General features: G+C 41.5%; 2 protein-coding genes across 2 annotated transcripts in view; one reads left to right on the top strand and one right to left on the bottom strand.

Moving 5' to 3' along the window:
- Positions 1 to 8,093: 8,093 nt before the first annotated feature.
- Positions 8,094 to 8,597, bottom strand: CGGBP1 (CGG triplet repeat binding protein 1; the record flags this gene model as incomplete). The annotated part of the gene is made up of 1 exon (XM_079537123.1): positions 8,094 to 8,597. The coding sequence occupies one exon, from the start codon at positions 8,595 to 8,597 to the stop codon at positions 8,094 to 8,096; it is 504 nt and encodes a 167-aa protein (XP_079393249.1).
- A 2,882-nt stretch (positions 8,598 to 11,479) lies between these two features.
- The window catches only part of ZNF654 (zinc finger protein 654), a gene marked incomplete at its 3' end in the record, with an annotated part of 38,603 nt that continues 33,734 nt past the window's right edge, over positions 11,480 to 16,348 (top strand). The window contains exon 1 of the mRNA XM_079549655.1: positions 11,480 to 11,638. Coding sequence (XP_079405781.1) covers positions 11,507 to 11,638 — 132 coding nt within the window. The 5' untranslated portion in view covers positions 11,480 to 11,506. The remainder of the gene's footprint in view (positions 11,639 to 16,348) is intronic.

Raw genomic sequence — 16,348 nt, 5'->3', positions numbered from 1 at the left:
TATGAATGGTAGATCCTTTTTGATAAACTTGATTTCGTTCTGCGACAGGGTGACCTGCTTAGTGGATGAAGGTAAGGCTCTTGATGTGCTCTACCCGGACTTCAGTAAAGCCTTTGACACTGCCCCCACAACATCCTTGTGGAAAAGCTGGCTGCCCACAGTTTGGATGGATGTATGCTCAGCTGGGTAAAACACCAGAGTTTTGGTCAGTGGAGTTAAATCCAGTTGGCAGCTAGTCACGAGTGGTGTCCCTCAGTGCTTGGCACTGAGGCCACTTCTATTTAACATTTTTATTAATGATCTTGACAAGGGGATTGAGTGTAACCTCAGTAAGTTTGCAGATGACAGCAAGTTGGGAGGGAGCGTTAATCTGCCAGAGAGTAGGGAAGCCCTTCAGTGGGATTGAGATTCTCCTCTGTTGGTTCTATTTGTTTGTTATATATTCTTTTAAGATCTTAAATGGTAACTTACATCCTAGCTTACAAATAAACAAAAATCTGTCCCTGAGTTTGAGACACTAAAACACAGTGTTCTGTTTTAAAAATGTTGTAAAGATTTTGCTGTATATAAAGCACTTCACTAAGTAAATGTAAAATAACTGGAACTTAAATATAAGAATAAAAGTAAACATGAATACACTATCAATATATTTAAATATAAAATAACTATTTACCAAAGAAGAAAGGCACAGTCCTAAACTGACAGTTATGCATCTATTCAAGTTCTTACACATTTAGTTTAGGCTTGAGAGCGTTTGAAGGTGACGAAAAAGAGGTGTCACTAGATGGCACTGACTTCTACTATATGCAGTGTAGTAGCTTCTTTGCTATGTGCAAATTAGGCTGAATCCTTGCAGATACCAGTTCTTTAAAGAACTAAGAGTTCAATGCAATACAAAAGCAACAACTAGCATAATCTGGTGTGTTGGGAAATATTTTAAGGAAGAGGTTCCAAAAGTATTGGAATAAAGTTAGGTCAGTCCCTGGAGAAGGCTCAAAGAGATCTTATCACTCTCTACGACATCTTGAAAGAACGTTGTGATGAGGTGGGGGTCAGCCTCTTCTCCTGAGTGAGTGCAATAGGACAAGACGGAATGGCCTTATGTTGTGCTGGGGGACATTCAGGTTGGGTATTAAGAAAATTTTCTTGTCTGAAAGAAGGATGAAGCAATGCAACAAGCTGCCCAGGAAGATGGTGGGATTACTGTCTCTGGAGGTGTGCAAGGGTCAATGTGACACTGAAGGACATTGGCTAGTGGGCATGGTGGTGATGGGCTAGGTGATGTTAGTGGCCTTTTCCAACCTTGATGATTCTATGATCATCATATGACTACTGTTAACTTTGATGGACATAAATGAGGGAAATATTTATGTAATGCTCCTTCTGTTCTGTCCTAGTTTCTTTCTAATGACAAGACAAAGCTGTGTGTTTTGAGGACTGTGTTTTCCCTGTTTCCAAGTTCTTAGGCATTGGCCTCTAACTGCATTAAGGTGGGAGGTGATGGGCTCAAGTCTGCTGAAAATTACCCTCCTAACACTATGTGTAGCTTTATTGACTTGAATTTATTGAATAATCTAGTCTCTCGGCAAACATCTCTCCTCCAGAGACTTGCCTGTCAGTTGTGATCATACAGCTTGCAAAGTGTGCTGTCCCATGGACTATGGGGTGGTCCTGTGGCCTGTTCCCATCTTGTATTACTGTAACTCACTGCTAAAGGAAGAGTCAGTTACTTCTTGTCTGTGCAAGCTCTTTCCTTTATCACAGTGAAGTTCTCTGCATCTCCCTACTTTTTCTAAGCAATTTCAGTTTAATCAGATGAGCTGAGTCTCGATAAATCCACCAGCATGTATCTTGCATCTGAAGTGCAGAATGAACATGGGCCTCTAAGTGCAACGAAATGGAGGTTAAAAGCCTGCTCAGGGTTTTACTGCGTATAAGCACTTAGCAAAGTGGCTATTCTAATTATTTGATTTGTTTTATGGCAATGATTGGCTTCAGAGATAAGGGGAGGGAGGAAGCAATTTAAGGCTAATTACAGAAGATTAAGGTAAGGAGGTCTCATTTACTGTAGTGAAATCTAATACTGAATATGGGAGCTATTTTTTTACCCTAAAGGACAGAAAGAAAGATGCTTGAGACAAACCAATGTATAAGAAAATCTTAACAGCTTCAGAAGCCTACAATTATTTTTTTCTTCAGCTATGAACAGAATTGTTGAATGTACCCTATCTCTCTTCTGCATTGCTATAAAATACTCCACTAATGAACTGAAAAAAAGAAAAAAAAAAAAAAAAAAAAAAAAGGAAAAAAGAAAAAAGTAAAAAAAGAAAAAAATAGATTATTTATTTTCCTCAGGGACACAGTGGTTCTCACGGAAGAGAAAGAACGGACAAGAGAGAAAGTATCTAAAGTGGAAGTAGGAACTTCCTAATGAATGTGTGCTCTTAGTTTAATGTGCTCATGGAGCACATGAGGATATGAGAGTACTGATCATTTCACTGCACTTAATCCTCAGTTTTAATGTCCTCTCCCTGTGCACTACTGAGCTAGAGAAGATGCCTCTAAATCATGAATATAAATTGCCTATACTTGTTTGGGGTTCAGTTGAAGACAAGCTTTGCACACCTGTGATCTTATGTCCTCCTCCAGCTCTAGCAGAAATCTTCTAACCACATGCTATTTTACAATACTAGACCTTCAAATTTTTCTGTTTTCTGAAGCTTAAAGTGAGCCATAGAAATGGGGGGCTTAACAGCTTATCTCAAAGGGAAAAAAGGCTGAAATAGATATTCAGGAATTGTTAATTTTATACTTTTTCTATTTTACACCCAATATACAACACTTGGAATTGGTCAAGGCGAAGGGACAGTTGCTGTAGCTCTCTGTATCCTATCTCAGTCTGCATGTTTTACTTCTGGGATGTACTATCTGCTTTTGAAGATGAAAGAAGTAGATTTCTACCACTAGAAGGCCCACAAATTAGAAATTCTCTGTGGACTGAGGAAAGTTGAGGATGAACAGAAAAACTTCCTTAATTGACCTAAGCAGAACTTCCACAGACTGTTCGTCATCCAGTCTCTGCTGTCCAGCCTAAGTCATTCCCAAATGCCAGACCTAATTAACAGTATAAATGTGGCCTGAAAGCAGTTGCTGTACTCTTAATCCTACCGCAGCTTGGATGTGGCTTACACCATGTGACTAACTTAGGAAGTTAAGATGTCATCATAAGAATTTAGAGTAGCTGCATTATTAAACTTTAAATACACACCCCACCTGATTCTGCAACAGCTTCCACACAGATTCCTACTGATGCTTTCCTATTGCATGTATACATAACCTTCTTCCACAGAGGAATGTCCCAGGAAGAAAACTTTACCAAGCGGTATGTTTCTTTCTTTTGTGCTTTCCCATTTGATATGAGGGTAAAAAAAAGCAACCTGACTTAGAGAAGTGATGCCTGAACATGGCTAAGAGTAAGAAATTCTTGATTAATAAATTCATAAATCAAGAGGCTGCAACAGCAGTTTATCATTGATCCATCATGAGATGCCAAGAGACAAGAACTTGGGAAAAGGAACTTGAAAATATTCAAATGTACACTGGATTATCTTGACAGGTGAATGTTATTGCTTGAATTTCATGTAATCTGTAAAGGAGGCAAGGATCTATTTTTGACCTTTTTGCAGATTGGAAGAAAAGGATTCTTCCAGGTTACGGAAGCCCATCCTGAAAAGATCTGAAGGCAACTATATGACCCTACATCTACAGATTGCTTTCTGCAGCATCAAAATGCACAAGAATTACTTTGGTCAGCATTCACTTGCAACTGAAGGCACGATCAAGGACTTTCTGACACAATGGGAAGTCACATACTTGACTGGCAACAGAAATTCAGTATAGTCTTGAAATGTACTTCATTGGGATTGTATAGTTCTTCCAACAGTCAAATAACTTCAAGATACGATGATATTACTTGAAGGGTTGCCTATGTCACTGCTCTACCTCACATTTTTTTCTGTCACCATCCATTTTCATTGCTTTGCGTTAATGTTATACTTCAACTGCCACTTCTTTATTTTCTTGCTGAAATAAGAGATAATGCATAAATTCTATGAAAAAGGAGTTCCTTTATTTTTTTTAAAAAAAGGATCAATTTTTCCATTACCAAGTGAAAACTTGACAAAGTAAAGTATTTCTCTTCCAACAGTATTTTAATATAAAAATTTCCTGTGGTCTTACTGTTCTAACAGGAAATCCTGTGGCACTGCAGGAAACTGAAGCCAGGTAGATTCAGCCTCACTCCAGCATCTGATCGTCATTTTGTCTCCTCACTGAAAATAGTTCTGTGACCATTTACCAGAAGCAAAAAATTCTTACTGATAAAACAACTGAAGACTAACAGCATTATTTACAACGAGAATCTTTGTTTTAAAAAAATTTATTTTGAAAGTTAGATACAATCTTAAAATTGTACAAAGACAACAAGCACTCAAATTACACAAGAAGTTTGCAGTGAGTACAGTGTGAACACAACAGTGGGGTGAGTCTTGCCTCTCTTCATATGTAAATAGCAATGGAGATAACCCTTACCAAACTTCCAGCTTTTTTTTTTTCTCCTCCCCAAAACCCTTATGGTGCTGCAAAACTCAGTGGGGAGCACATCACCGTTCAGTTCAACAGAATTGATTAAAAAGGGCTCTAACTAAAAATAGTCCTTCTATCATGAGAATATCCCATACTTTGCAGAACCAAGTTTCTCTCTCAGTTGAAAAACCACTTTCCTTTTCATTATATCCTGTGTTTCATTCCCTGTAAGGACCTGCCAAATTAAAGGCTTGAAAAAGCTCAAAAATATTAGAACTCACGTTTTTCAAGAACATGCAAGCTGAAACTAATATGGTTTATATATGTAATTCACAGAATAGAGAATAATCCTTTTGTCCAGTATTTTACTCTTTGAAAGTGTTCTAAAAAATGCATTTCAGAGTCATTTTAGCTGTGAATTGGCTAAGCTAATGTACACACATGTACATGTACATTCTTTTTGAAATTACATGTAATTTCAAATATATTACTAAAAAATGCACTGTTCCTGCAGAAAAAAACAAACAAAACAAACAAAAAACCCCACGGAGACTGTTAAACAACAAAACCACAGCCCCTGTTCCAGGAATTTGTTATTACTTAGTTTTAGAAATACCAGGAAATCTCTGCTGTAAATCTTCCTTAAAATCAATAGTAATTAAAAACAAGGTTATTTTTGTCCAGCTATAGCCACAACAGCAAAATTATGGTACAAACTTGACTGCTTGCAGGACTTGACTCCAAGACTTAGTGGAACCAATTTCATTTCAAAAGAAAACAATTGTAAATGTCTTGTTTGTGATTTGGGCTATGTCCATGAATACAAACTTATTATTCTTTCTAGGTACCTGGAAGTGCTTTATTTTTCCATAGTTTTAACTTGCTGTAAGTATCTGTTGCAATGTTGATTTCATAAAGTTTCAAAAAACTTTTTTTTAAGTTATAAGAATCCTCTTACAGATTGCTGTGCGTTGGAATTCAGCCAGTTCCATTCAAAATCCTGATGGTCAACTTTTTGTTATGTCTGTTACAGTTTACACCTGAAAGGGATCCTCACTAGGCTCAAAACCCTCCGCAGTAATTCTGCATTAAAAATAAATTGATATTAGATACTTTAGATACAAAAGTCACAGAACTGTATTAATTCTGTGCAAAGAGCCTAAATTTACAGACTGCTTCTTAAGTAGAAAGTAACCTTTTGATTAACTGGGTGACATAACATTGCTTTGCCTTAATGAATGAGTGACTGCTCCTAAACAAAAGCTGTAGCTATCACTAACTTTCATTTTTAAGGTTTTCTCCTTTTTTTGCTGTGGAAGAGTATACTTAATATTACCATATGTTTGTTTTTTCATTTCACTGCAACGAGACAGCAGCTATAAAACAAACAAACAAACACTCTGAAAAACCATGACAAACAAACAAACAAAAAAACCCCACATTCTACTATGGTCAGGACAGAAAAGGTTCTTGGCAGTGTACCTTTCACTTGGCTTTAGAAGATTTATAAAACAGTTCTAGCCCAAGGCAGTTTATGAGCTTAAGCAAAACCCAAGCTCTTGCAATAGCAAATGATATTTGGGAAGGCAAATTTTGATATACAGGATTAGAGGAAAACAAAACCAAACCATTATTATGTTATTTGTCTGAAGTCCTACACCAGCAGTTAATATCATTGACAGGACTGCTACAACTGCATGAAATCCCACTAGCTTCAACAGGGACCAATGGTGCAGCACTGTACTGAGTATCCACGTACTGGCACATGCCTTCTGCTTTTCGTTTTTGTCCATTTACTCAAGCATTTCCCCTAGCAGAAGGCTAGAAGACACTGTTGTAACACTAATTGCATTTCTGCAGGAATTGTACAAAAAAAGCAGTTGTTACCAAGTATGTAAATCTCTTTTAATCCAGCAAAAGAGACTCTCCTCTAGAAATTAGCCACAGAAACAAACTAAGTAGGTTACTTAGTGTCTTTTAGCAAATACGTAGTATTGCTGTAAATATCCTGAAATGAAAGAAATAATGTGCTATTGTCAAACTTTACAGGGAAAGGAAGATGAACGGAAAACTGGCTCCACTTGAGGGAGTTAAAGCATGCTTGCATCACTATATCCACTGAGCAGAGTATTTCTATGCAACTTAGAAAATGCTTGACACCTCCTTAAATTCAGAGATCTAAAGAAAATCAAGCTCTTTTTACTATGCTCCACCATTCCATTAAAAACATTGCAGAGCAAGCACTCGCATCAAATTGACTATTTGGCATAGTAATTTGGATTAGCTTAGTAACAGTTTACTAGATTTGGGAGAGAGCAACATTACTGAGCTTCTTTAACTCACGTTTAAAGTTTTGTCAGTTCAACAGGTGGCATAGTGGCACAGAATAAGAAATACACCTCAGGTGTGTAATTCCATTACAGCTTCAAAGTATACAGGCTTTCCTAGCTGTTACAAATATTGAATAGCCTTTGCAGCAACTATTTTGAAAACTATTTTAATCATTTTACTTCCTTTCACTAAAAGGCTGAGGCGAGAAGTAAAGGACCTGCAGGGAGAGATGGAGAAGCCTCTTCCCCTGCACACTGTGAGAAGCGTTATCAACTCCACTATTTTGTTCCTCCTCCACCCCCAGTTTAAATTCAGCATCTTTTATCTTGCTGTAAGAAACAGGCATTCATTCCCCCTACTACTATGATCTTGGTCCAGTGTAAGATTTGTTTGCTAGCAGCTGTGCTGTAAACCACACGTAGTTATTAGTTCGTTCACTTAGCTTTGTGCAGTTTGGCACTGAAACTGGAGGGAACATAGTAAACCAAGAAAAGGATGTGGAGATTTAAAAAACCAGACATGGCAAATCTTCAGAACTTTTGGCTTTATAAGAATAGTGGAGTTCAAAGGGTGGTACAAAAGGCCACCTATTTAATGAGTAATGAGTGCATCCACAGTTGCATCAAATAGAATTATTCTAGAAGAAAAATGTCTCTTCTTTTAAAACATAAGCCAACTTGACTAGGAAATTGCGATCATCCTCCCCAACAGATCACTTACGTTAACTAACCATTTTACAGCCTCTTCCATTTTTAACGTGCAGACTTCTTGGTCACTCACGGAGAAGATTCTGGACAAAGCAATCCAGTGACGCGATGAACAATTCCTACTGCATCCTCTTCCTCCTGTACTCAGATGCACAGTTAAGGTAAGGGACGTTCTCCACCCAACTGCCTTTTTCTTAGCGTCAGTTACAGCTGGACTGAACACAGACGGGACGTACGCCAGGCATGTTCCCTGCACTCAGTGCGAGTCCTACATCAAAGCAGCTCTCGAGTCTACAGCAGGGTTAGCGACAGTCTCTGGCATACCACTTAGTTCACAAATAGATTGTCATTTCTACAATACAAAATAGCTTGCAAAACCAATATGTAACACTGTATATATGCATGAATATAAAAATAAACCACACCATCAATATGTAAAACTTCACAACGATGATTAAAACAGTCTTCTTCTCAGCGATCTTCAGTATTGATGAGTTGGTTCTCATTGTCGTACCCGTCGGGCAAGTACGCTTTCCTTAGCTGCTCTGACTTAGGTATCGAACTTCCATTCTTGACATAGCGAGACAGGAAGGCTCGCACAGAAGGATGATCGGCCTTCTCAAGAGGAATATTAGCTTCCAGGCACATTTTCACAAAGTCCTGGATGACGCTGGTTTTCTCTGTCTGAGCAGTGCTGTTGCACTGCAGGGAGGCAGTCAGAGTCCTCTGCTTCTTCCTGACGTTCTGTTCTTCAAACTCCGCCTTCCGCTTTGTATGTGTTTTGGACTTGAGGTGGTCGTTGATTGCCGATTTGCGGACGTGATTCAGAACCACATTGCAGGAAGTGCAGAAGAGTTTTCCGCCGTCTTCATGCAGCTCGCTGCCAAACTCAGTTACCCGATCCTGAGGAGTTACATACAAAGCAGTCTTCGAGCGGTTACGTGACGGAGTGGACTTCACTCCAAACCGTTCCATTGTGGCCTTCGGTGAGCTTTACCTGGAAGCTGAAGAAAAATGCCATTAAGACACGGGAATGATTTCAATCAAGCCGTCTTGAGTGTTGACCATCCAGCATGGTGCTAACTGCCATCTGAAGGCCAATCACATGTCGGATACATGTACAAAACTATTACTGAACGGTTCTGCATCTTGAAGTTTTCCTTTGAAGGAGGAAGCTCCGCACGGGTCACAGTAAACTACTTTTTAGTTTCTAAGCTGCAGAGCTCAATTGAACCCTTCAATCCATTCATCACTGAAAGTCACACAAAGTTGTTTTTTGGTTGTTTTTTTTCCCCATGAATACAGTTTAATCTTGAAGATAAACTTTGCCTTCTTAGTATTTTAAACATATTTGACAATTTATTAGCTATGGTGAGTCAGTATTCTTATTTCCTGAAAGACGGCATTACCTGTGTTAGAAAAAACCTCAGGCAAGAAGGCCATCACTGTCAATTTATATAGACTTAAAAAATAAAGTGATCTGAGCTTTGCTGGCACTCATAACTCACTTGGAATACCTTTCATTTTTATCCCTGCCTCAAACCTCATCTGGGCCTTAACTTAGTCAGAATTTTTTTTTGTGATTGCAATGAAAATGCAACAAAAGCAGTCTGATGTGAACAGAAACCTGTATATACGTATATATTAAGAATATGTATATATTAAGAATAAAAGCCTGTTGTTTTGTTTCTTTTTTTTTTTTTTTTCCCATGGAGACAACTACTCTCAGAAAGGTAACTGATTATTCAGAGAAGACGGCAGGATTGCCTTTAGCATCACTTTAAAATTACATTACCAAAGCAAGCAATAATCTAGACAAGCGTACTAAAATCAATCAGGCTCTATTTCTCTTATTGTTGTTACATTTTCAACGTAAAAGACTGAAAAACTTCCCTATGTTCAGGTTGAGGGTTTTGGGGTGGTTTTTTTTTGTTTGCTTGTTTTTGAGTAAAACGACAATTCACAAATATTTTGAGGAAATCTAACAGGTTGCCTGGATATTTACTTACGGGGATGAATGCCTTGCAGGAATATTGCATTACCTCTGCTGACTACTACACAGAAAGAGAGATCTGTGTAATTGTAGATGTGTCACTAGTTACATGCAGCTTGCTGTTGTAACATTTAAAAAATCTGCCTTTAAAAGCCACGGATTTCCCATATAGCTGCAAGGCAAGCCAGTCCAAGGACTGAACAGAGCTTGTGCTGCCCAGAATGCCTTTAACTTGCTCTGGAAATAGAGCCATCAAACAGAATTCAGTCTTGACAATTTTAGTCTTCAAAAAACACACTGTCACATGAGGAGCCGACATCCTTTTTGAACATGGGAGATGAAAATCTTGCCATTACATACTTTCCCAGTCCGTTTTCTGAACTATCATCTGCTACTTTCCAAAACTACAGGCTTGAATGATCCTGCACGACCCTACAGAGCGAGGTATTTTCTGCTGGGATCAATGGAACTTTTTTCTGCTTGTTACCTAATGGGTTCTCTATCCCCACGAGTTTCACAAGCAACTGAAAGCCTCCCAAAACCAAACTTTCAACAAGTCTTATCTCAATGTCAACTTGTTGCTCAGGACTTGGAAATGTCAAAACGAATCATACACAGCTTCTATCAGGATTGGAGGCAGTAATTCCGCGAGCTGGACAAGCGCCGAAAACACGGGCCGTTTTTCTCCCAGTCTCAAAGGTCTGGCAGGGATTGCTCAGAAGCAAGGCCGGCTCGCCGAGCGCGGGGACGAAGCACGGCTCCGAAGGTTGCGGGAGGGCTGATAAGCGAGCTCCGCTAACAGCTCGCGCTGAGGCGGAACCACCGCACGTGCGCAGAGTCTGCGGGCGACTCCGAAGCGCACGTAAGGTGAGGAGGAGGAAGGTCTGCAGCGGTCCGATAGACGTAGCCGTCTCTTTGCCAAGCGAAGCAGCCCGCAAAGTCAGAGACGGGCGCGTCTGTTTCCCGGGGCAGCGTCCCCGTGCCGACGCGGAGTGCCTGCAGCCCGAATACACGACGCGAGCCCGCATGAGCCCTCCGCCCCTCGCCTCGGGAAGGCACCGCGCGGTGACAGCGAGCCGGGCCCTGCCTTCCGCCTACCCCAGCGCTCTCACGCCCTGTCGGCCGGGGACCGCCCGCCTCCCGGAGGCCGCTCGGTCCCCTCTAAGCCCCACCAGACGCAGACAGGTGTGGTCGTGCCGCCCCGCCCGGCCCGGAGCGCAGACCTGGAGGCGCCGCCTCCCCGCCGAGCGCCGTTACCCGCTGGGGCCGCGCGGTCTCCCCCCGCTCCGCGCGGCCTGCGCCGGACGCTCGCCGCCGCGCCGCAGCCAGACACAGCTACCCACCCTGGCGGCCGCGGTAGGCGGGACCTAGCAACCGGCCTAGCGACCGCCGCCCGACGGCGGCGGACGGGAGGAAAGCCGGTGCCGATTGGCTGCTCCCGAGGCGGCCGCGGGGAGACGGACGGCGCTCTAGCCCAATCGTGAGTTAGGGGCGGGCGTAAATGCCGTGATTGAGGCGTACCGAGACCAATCGGAGCTCGCGAAGGCAATCTCCGCGTTTAGTGGACGGGCACTTCGGCCAGTAGCTGCGGAGGGGGGTGTGATGAGCGGGAAGAGCATCCAATGAGAAGGGCTGCGTAAAGTAACGAGGAGACTTTTGTCCCAATCACAAGACGCTCCGGCGGGGCCGGGCGGAAGGGAGGAGCCAGAAGTCAGGGGTCAGAGGCGAGCCGTCTCCGCGCTGGCCGTCGGGTGGCACGCCGGCCGGCCCAATAGGCGCGCGACGGGGGGGGCGTGGCCGGACGTGAGGCGGCGGGGCGGGGGCGGCCCCTTCCGGCGCGGCGGGGCGGGGGCAGGGGGGCGCTCGGTACGCGCAGGGCGGCCGGAGCAGCATGGCGGAAGACGAAAGCGACCAGGAGTCGGAGCGGCTCAGCGAGGAGCTGGAGGCCCTGGCGGCGCCGGGTCCGCCCGCCGGCCTGCCGGCCCTGCTCCACAGCCAGTATTACTGCCGCCGCTTCTGCCAGGTGAGCGCCGCCCCGCCCCCCCGCCGCTTCTCGCCCCTCCCCCCCGCGGGCGGCAGTGGGGCGGGCGGGGTGCGGGGCCCCCGGCGCCCCCCTCGCGGCGGCGGGAACGGGGCTGTGACCGATAGGTGGCGGGGAGCGGAGCGGAGTGGAGTGGAGCGGAGGTGTCTCCCGGGGAGGGCGGCGGGGCTGGGCCACGTGTGGCAGGAGGAACGACGCCGGGAGGGTGGGGGAGGAGGAGGAGGAGGAGGACGAGGAGGAGGAGGAGGAGGAGGAGGAGGAGGAGGAGGAGGAGGGGGCTGCCCCGGAGCTGTGTCCTTAAGGATGGACGAATTAGACCAGCATACTTCTTTTCATTTTTATTTCTTTAATTATTTCACAGAAAGCAGCGTATCTTCACGCAGGGCCACAGGCAGAAATTAATTCTGCGATTAATTCCGTGCTCTTTGCAACCTCTGTCGGCTTTGCTAACTAACGAGAGCCAACAGGTTGCTTTCCCTGCCCAGCGGGTGTTGATTGAAGCGTGAGTTGTTATAGGTATATCCCAACCACAGCGCTTGCAGTTCTCAGAAACGCAGCCTAGGCTTTTTCTTTTTCTTTTTCTTTTTCTTTTTTTTTTTTTTTGCATGTAATTACTTCATTTTATGAAATTCTGGGCTGCTTACCTCACCACTCTGCTGGTCTTGTTCCATTTACACAGTACTCCATTTCAACAAGAGTTTTCTTAGTGCTTCCTGACACTTGTTTTACACGTTGTTTATTACAGTATGTGTTTGAAAATAGCTCGAATAAGGCTGCTCAGTGAACCCATAGGTTGTTTGCTGCTTGGGTTTATCTACAAGCTTTTGTATTTTGCTTCTGTTTGGTGACTGTATAAACTTAGTATGTCTGTGTAAAGATCTCTGAAGGCAGTCGAGAGATGTGATTGGTCTTAGAAGTATGGAATAAGCCACAGCTGGAAGAACAGACAGCTATATTTGATTGAATCCCGCTCAAACAAATCTTTCAATCTTCTGTCAGGACTGAAAGTTTCATCTTTAAAATGTTTTAGCTGCACTTACTATCTGTTGAAGTAATGATAACAAGGGAGTGAAGATGGAGCGATACTTGACATTAACACCAATCCTCTACTCCATACAAAGCTAGGAATGAGTAGGGAACAGGACAGGATGAGACCAGGGAAGGAGTTTCCCTGCAAAATGATTTTATCACAGTTATCAATGAAGAGTGTCTAAATCGTTTGACCTTGACTTCTCCTGGAGTTTATTTTTTGTAGAAAAATTGCCAAGTCTTCTTCCTCGCTTTGCTTTTAGTTTATGAACTCTCCACGTGGGCAGCAAATGTTTAGAGTACATAGAGGATTCTGTTTCTTTTCTTCAATATTTTAAAACAATGCATAGTTTAAATAACGCTGTTGAAAGTGAGATAATATATTAACGTTTTGTCTCTAGGCACTTTCCTGGTGTAAATTTGGCCTGGTGATTAGCAGTTGTGTGCTGACTCAAAATACAGACTTCTACATTTCGTTCAAGCATATTTTTAATAAAGAACACTTCTACTGAGTTAATTATACAGACACAAGATGTAGTTGATGTTGCGTACTGGTAGAAAGAACCAGTGACCTTTTGTGGTGTGATACCAGAGGAAGCTGAGCGCTCTGCAGTAGCTTGTTTACAGTTAGGCCTACAGTGGTGCAGTTGTCCCAGTGCATCCATACCTGTACAAACAGAGGTTCATAGGCCCACAGCCTTGCTGGTGAAGTGATGAAGCATATTGCCATTTTTTCTTCAGAAAGTATCAGTTAACACATAAAGTTTAGGTCACCTCTTTCTTGAAACGTCTGTTATAAAAGATAATTTCTTACTTAAAAACTGTGTCTCTTGGTTAGCGTGTCATACATTCTTCATGCGTGCCTCTATTAGTGTTTTTTCTCTCTGGCTCTACTTTTTGTCTGACTGTATTGTTTTCTACTTTTCCATCTAGAACTTCTGACGCCAGATCTTCTGGCTGTAGTTCAAATCAAGCCTCTCCACCTTGTTCCATCCCACACTGATAACATAGCTTTGCTTCTCTGTGTTTTTTGGCACTTTTGAATGTCCTGGTTTCCCTACAGTGTTCTTTTTTTATGTCAGAAGTTGAACAGCAGTTGTAGAGAGAGTTGCTTAACAATAATGCCATACTTTTGAACTATCTGAATGAAACACCTATTTGTCCTTCAGAATAAATATAATACAGGGATATGTTGGATTGCATATAGTTACGTTGCTGTCTGAAGTGTGTGCACATCCACATTCCTCAGTAAGAGCTGCAGCAAAAGTGAAGCAATGTCTAAACTCTTTTTAGCCTGTTGAGCCGTTTACTGTAGATGGAAGCAAAAACCTCATGACTGTTTTTAGGGTAAGAGACTGGCAAGGACCTTAAGAAGCATTGATGTGCATGTCTTTTATTCTAAATTCTGTTAAAAAGTTGAAAGAGGGTTGGAAACAGGGTCAGTATGCTGGAGGCCTGGAGTATTGCAGCTGAACTTAGCTTTTAGACAGTAGATTAAAGAATGGTTGCAAAAGATGACTGGGCTGTCATGTCATTTTCTTCAATTTATGCATAATCATGATGTAGTGATGTAAGATCAACTCGGAGTGTGACTACTGCAAAGCCATGTGTATTTTTTGGGATCTGTTGTGTTGTAATAACGCAATAATAACACCATTACATCCTGAACCTTCCAAGGCAAATTGGAATAAAATATTTTTTTAGATGATTATTTGAGGTTGATAACATGGGGAAATAAAATCAAGATTTCTATGGCTGGAAATGAAAAGAGACAGATGGAAGGTGAAGTAAGTGTCCAGTTTATGTATCTGTGTTTCTTTCTAAAATTGCTGATTTGACATTTCTTCACATTTGTTAAGTTCACTGTGCACTGAAGCCACTTACGTGTTGGGAAAAAATAAGTCTACTGTTCCCAAATTTGGCAAGCAGGAGCCAAGGCATCTGTGACTATTTGTAGTTTTAAATTGAAAGATAGTATCTAATAGAACCCCCTCGGTCTGAACATCTGCAAGAGCTTCCTGAGCTTTGGCTTGTTGTGTCACATACAGAATTTGAAATTGTTTTGAGATTTTTCAGGGTGTCCCTGGGAGGTTCCCATGTGAGTGCATACAAATAAAATGAGGGGCAGACAAAGTAGTTCAGATTTTAGCTGTGAAGGAAGTGGTTCTATAATTAGAAGGGTGAATTTGATTTGAAAACAAACCTTAATGGGGAAACCTTAACAAGTGAGTATAGCTTACTTTGTTGCATTTGAAGTGGGTATAGTTTTATCCTTGAATTTCTTTGAATTCTTGAATCCTTGAATTCTTCTTGAATTTCTTTTATTCTTTTCAGTCTTTTCTCGTGTCATTAAGTACTATCAAAAATTACAAGTTACATCCAGCATTTCTGTAGTTGTCCACACGGCTGCATAACTGTACTGGATGTTATTTTTATGTTACTCAGTACAGACTCAAACACAGGGTAATTCTGATCTAAAGTAATACTGCTGGAGCTAAACATTTCTTGATCTTCTCTTGCTGTGGTGTCAGTTTACGGCCTTCCAGTGTGATCTGACTTCCTGAAATAATGATTGCCTGCTTGGCTTTTGTTAATCAGTGGTATCCTCAGTCACTGCTAGGAAAATAATTCTTGGGTTTACGTATTAGGAAGCTGAGAAATAAAACTTAGTAACTAACACTAGAGGTGATGATGGCTCCTAGATCTGTTTTAGTAGACAAAAAAATAAAAAAAAAATCCAGTAGTGTGTGGTTTAGGTGTTAATCATCTGTTCATGCTTTGGTGTATGTATTGCTTTGTATAAATGAAGGTAGAAAAATATACACATCTTTGATAGTTCTTCTCATTTGGGGATTGATGCGTTCTCACTCTTTTTGTGATGTGCACAAATTTGAAACTACTTGCCTTTGATTTTCACTTAAATCTTCAAGTCAATGTTTGTTCAGTTACTTTTATATTCTGTACAAAACAGAGCAACTTTAGGTCATGCCAAACTAGTATTTTACTAGTTTTGTCACTACTGGGCTATGTGTTTGGTATTCTTACATTTCTTTAAAGAGGAGCTACAAAAATCTTGGTCACATGAGTGCTGTTTGAAGCTTTTTTTCCTCTCTTGAAAGGAATAATTTATAATTTTGAACCAACTTTTTCTCTTGCAAATACTTCTGGTGTCATAATAGATATGTATATTTGTAGTTTATTGAATGAAAACGCTTGATACTTGTTGAAGGCTTTGAGAGCACCTTTGACAGTCTCATTTGCTTTATTTGATTGGCATTTATAGGTGTATGTGTTTTTTTTTTTTTCTTTTTTAATGTGAAATTACCAATTAAATAGAAACTTTTAAAGGGAAAGTAACGCAGTTTGTAATAGATGACTTTACGTGTAACTCAAGGAATACCTAGACATTTAAGCTATTTACATTTGCAAATTAGCTTGTTCCTGTGTGGGTTTTTTGTTTGTTTGTTGTTGTTGTTTTTTGCTGGACCTTTCTCCACTTGGCTAATGAAAAGAAGCAGATTCAATTTGCTGCCAGTTACCGGCGTTTAGCTTTGTGCTGCTTGATATTCAAGGGAGATTCAGGCTTGAAAAGAAGTCCTTACAAATTAACAGCGATAAGCACCGTTTCCTGCAAAGCTTAATGGCAATTGCAAGCTTTCAGTT

This window comes from Tetrao urogallus (assembly GCF_951394365.1).
Source record: "Tetrao urogallus genome assembly, chromosome: 1".
NCBI classification, from domain to species: domain Eukaryota; kingdom Metazoa; phylum Chordata; class Aves; order Galliformes; family Phasianidae; genus Tetrao; species Tetrao urogallus.
Note: the sequence above shows the minus strand (reverse complement) of the source record. Positions and strands in the feature narration are given on the sequence as shown.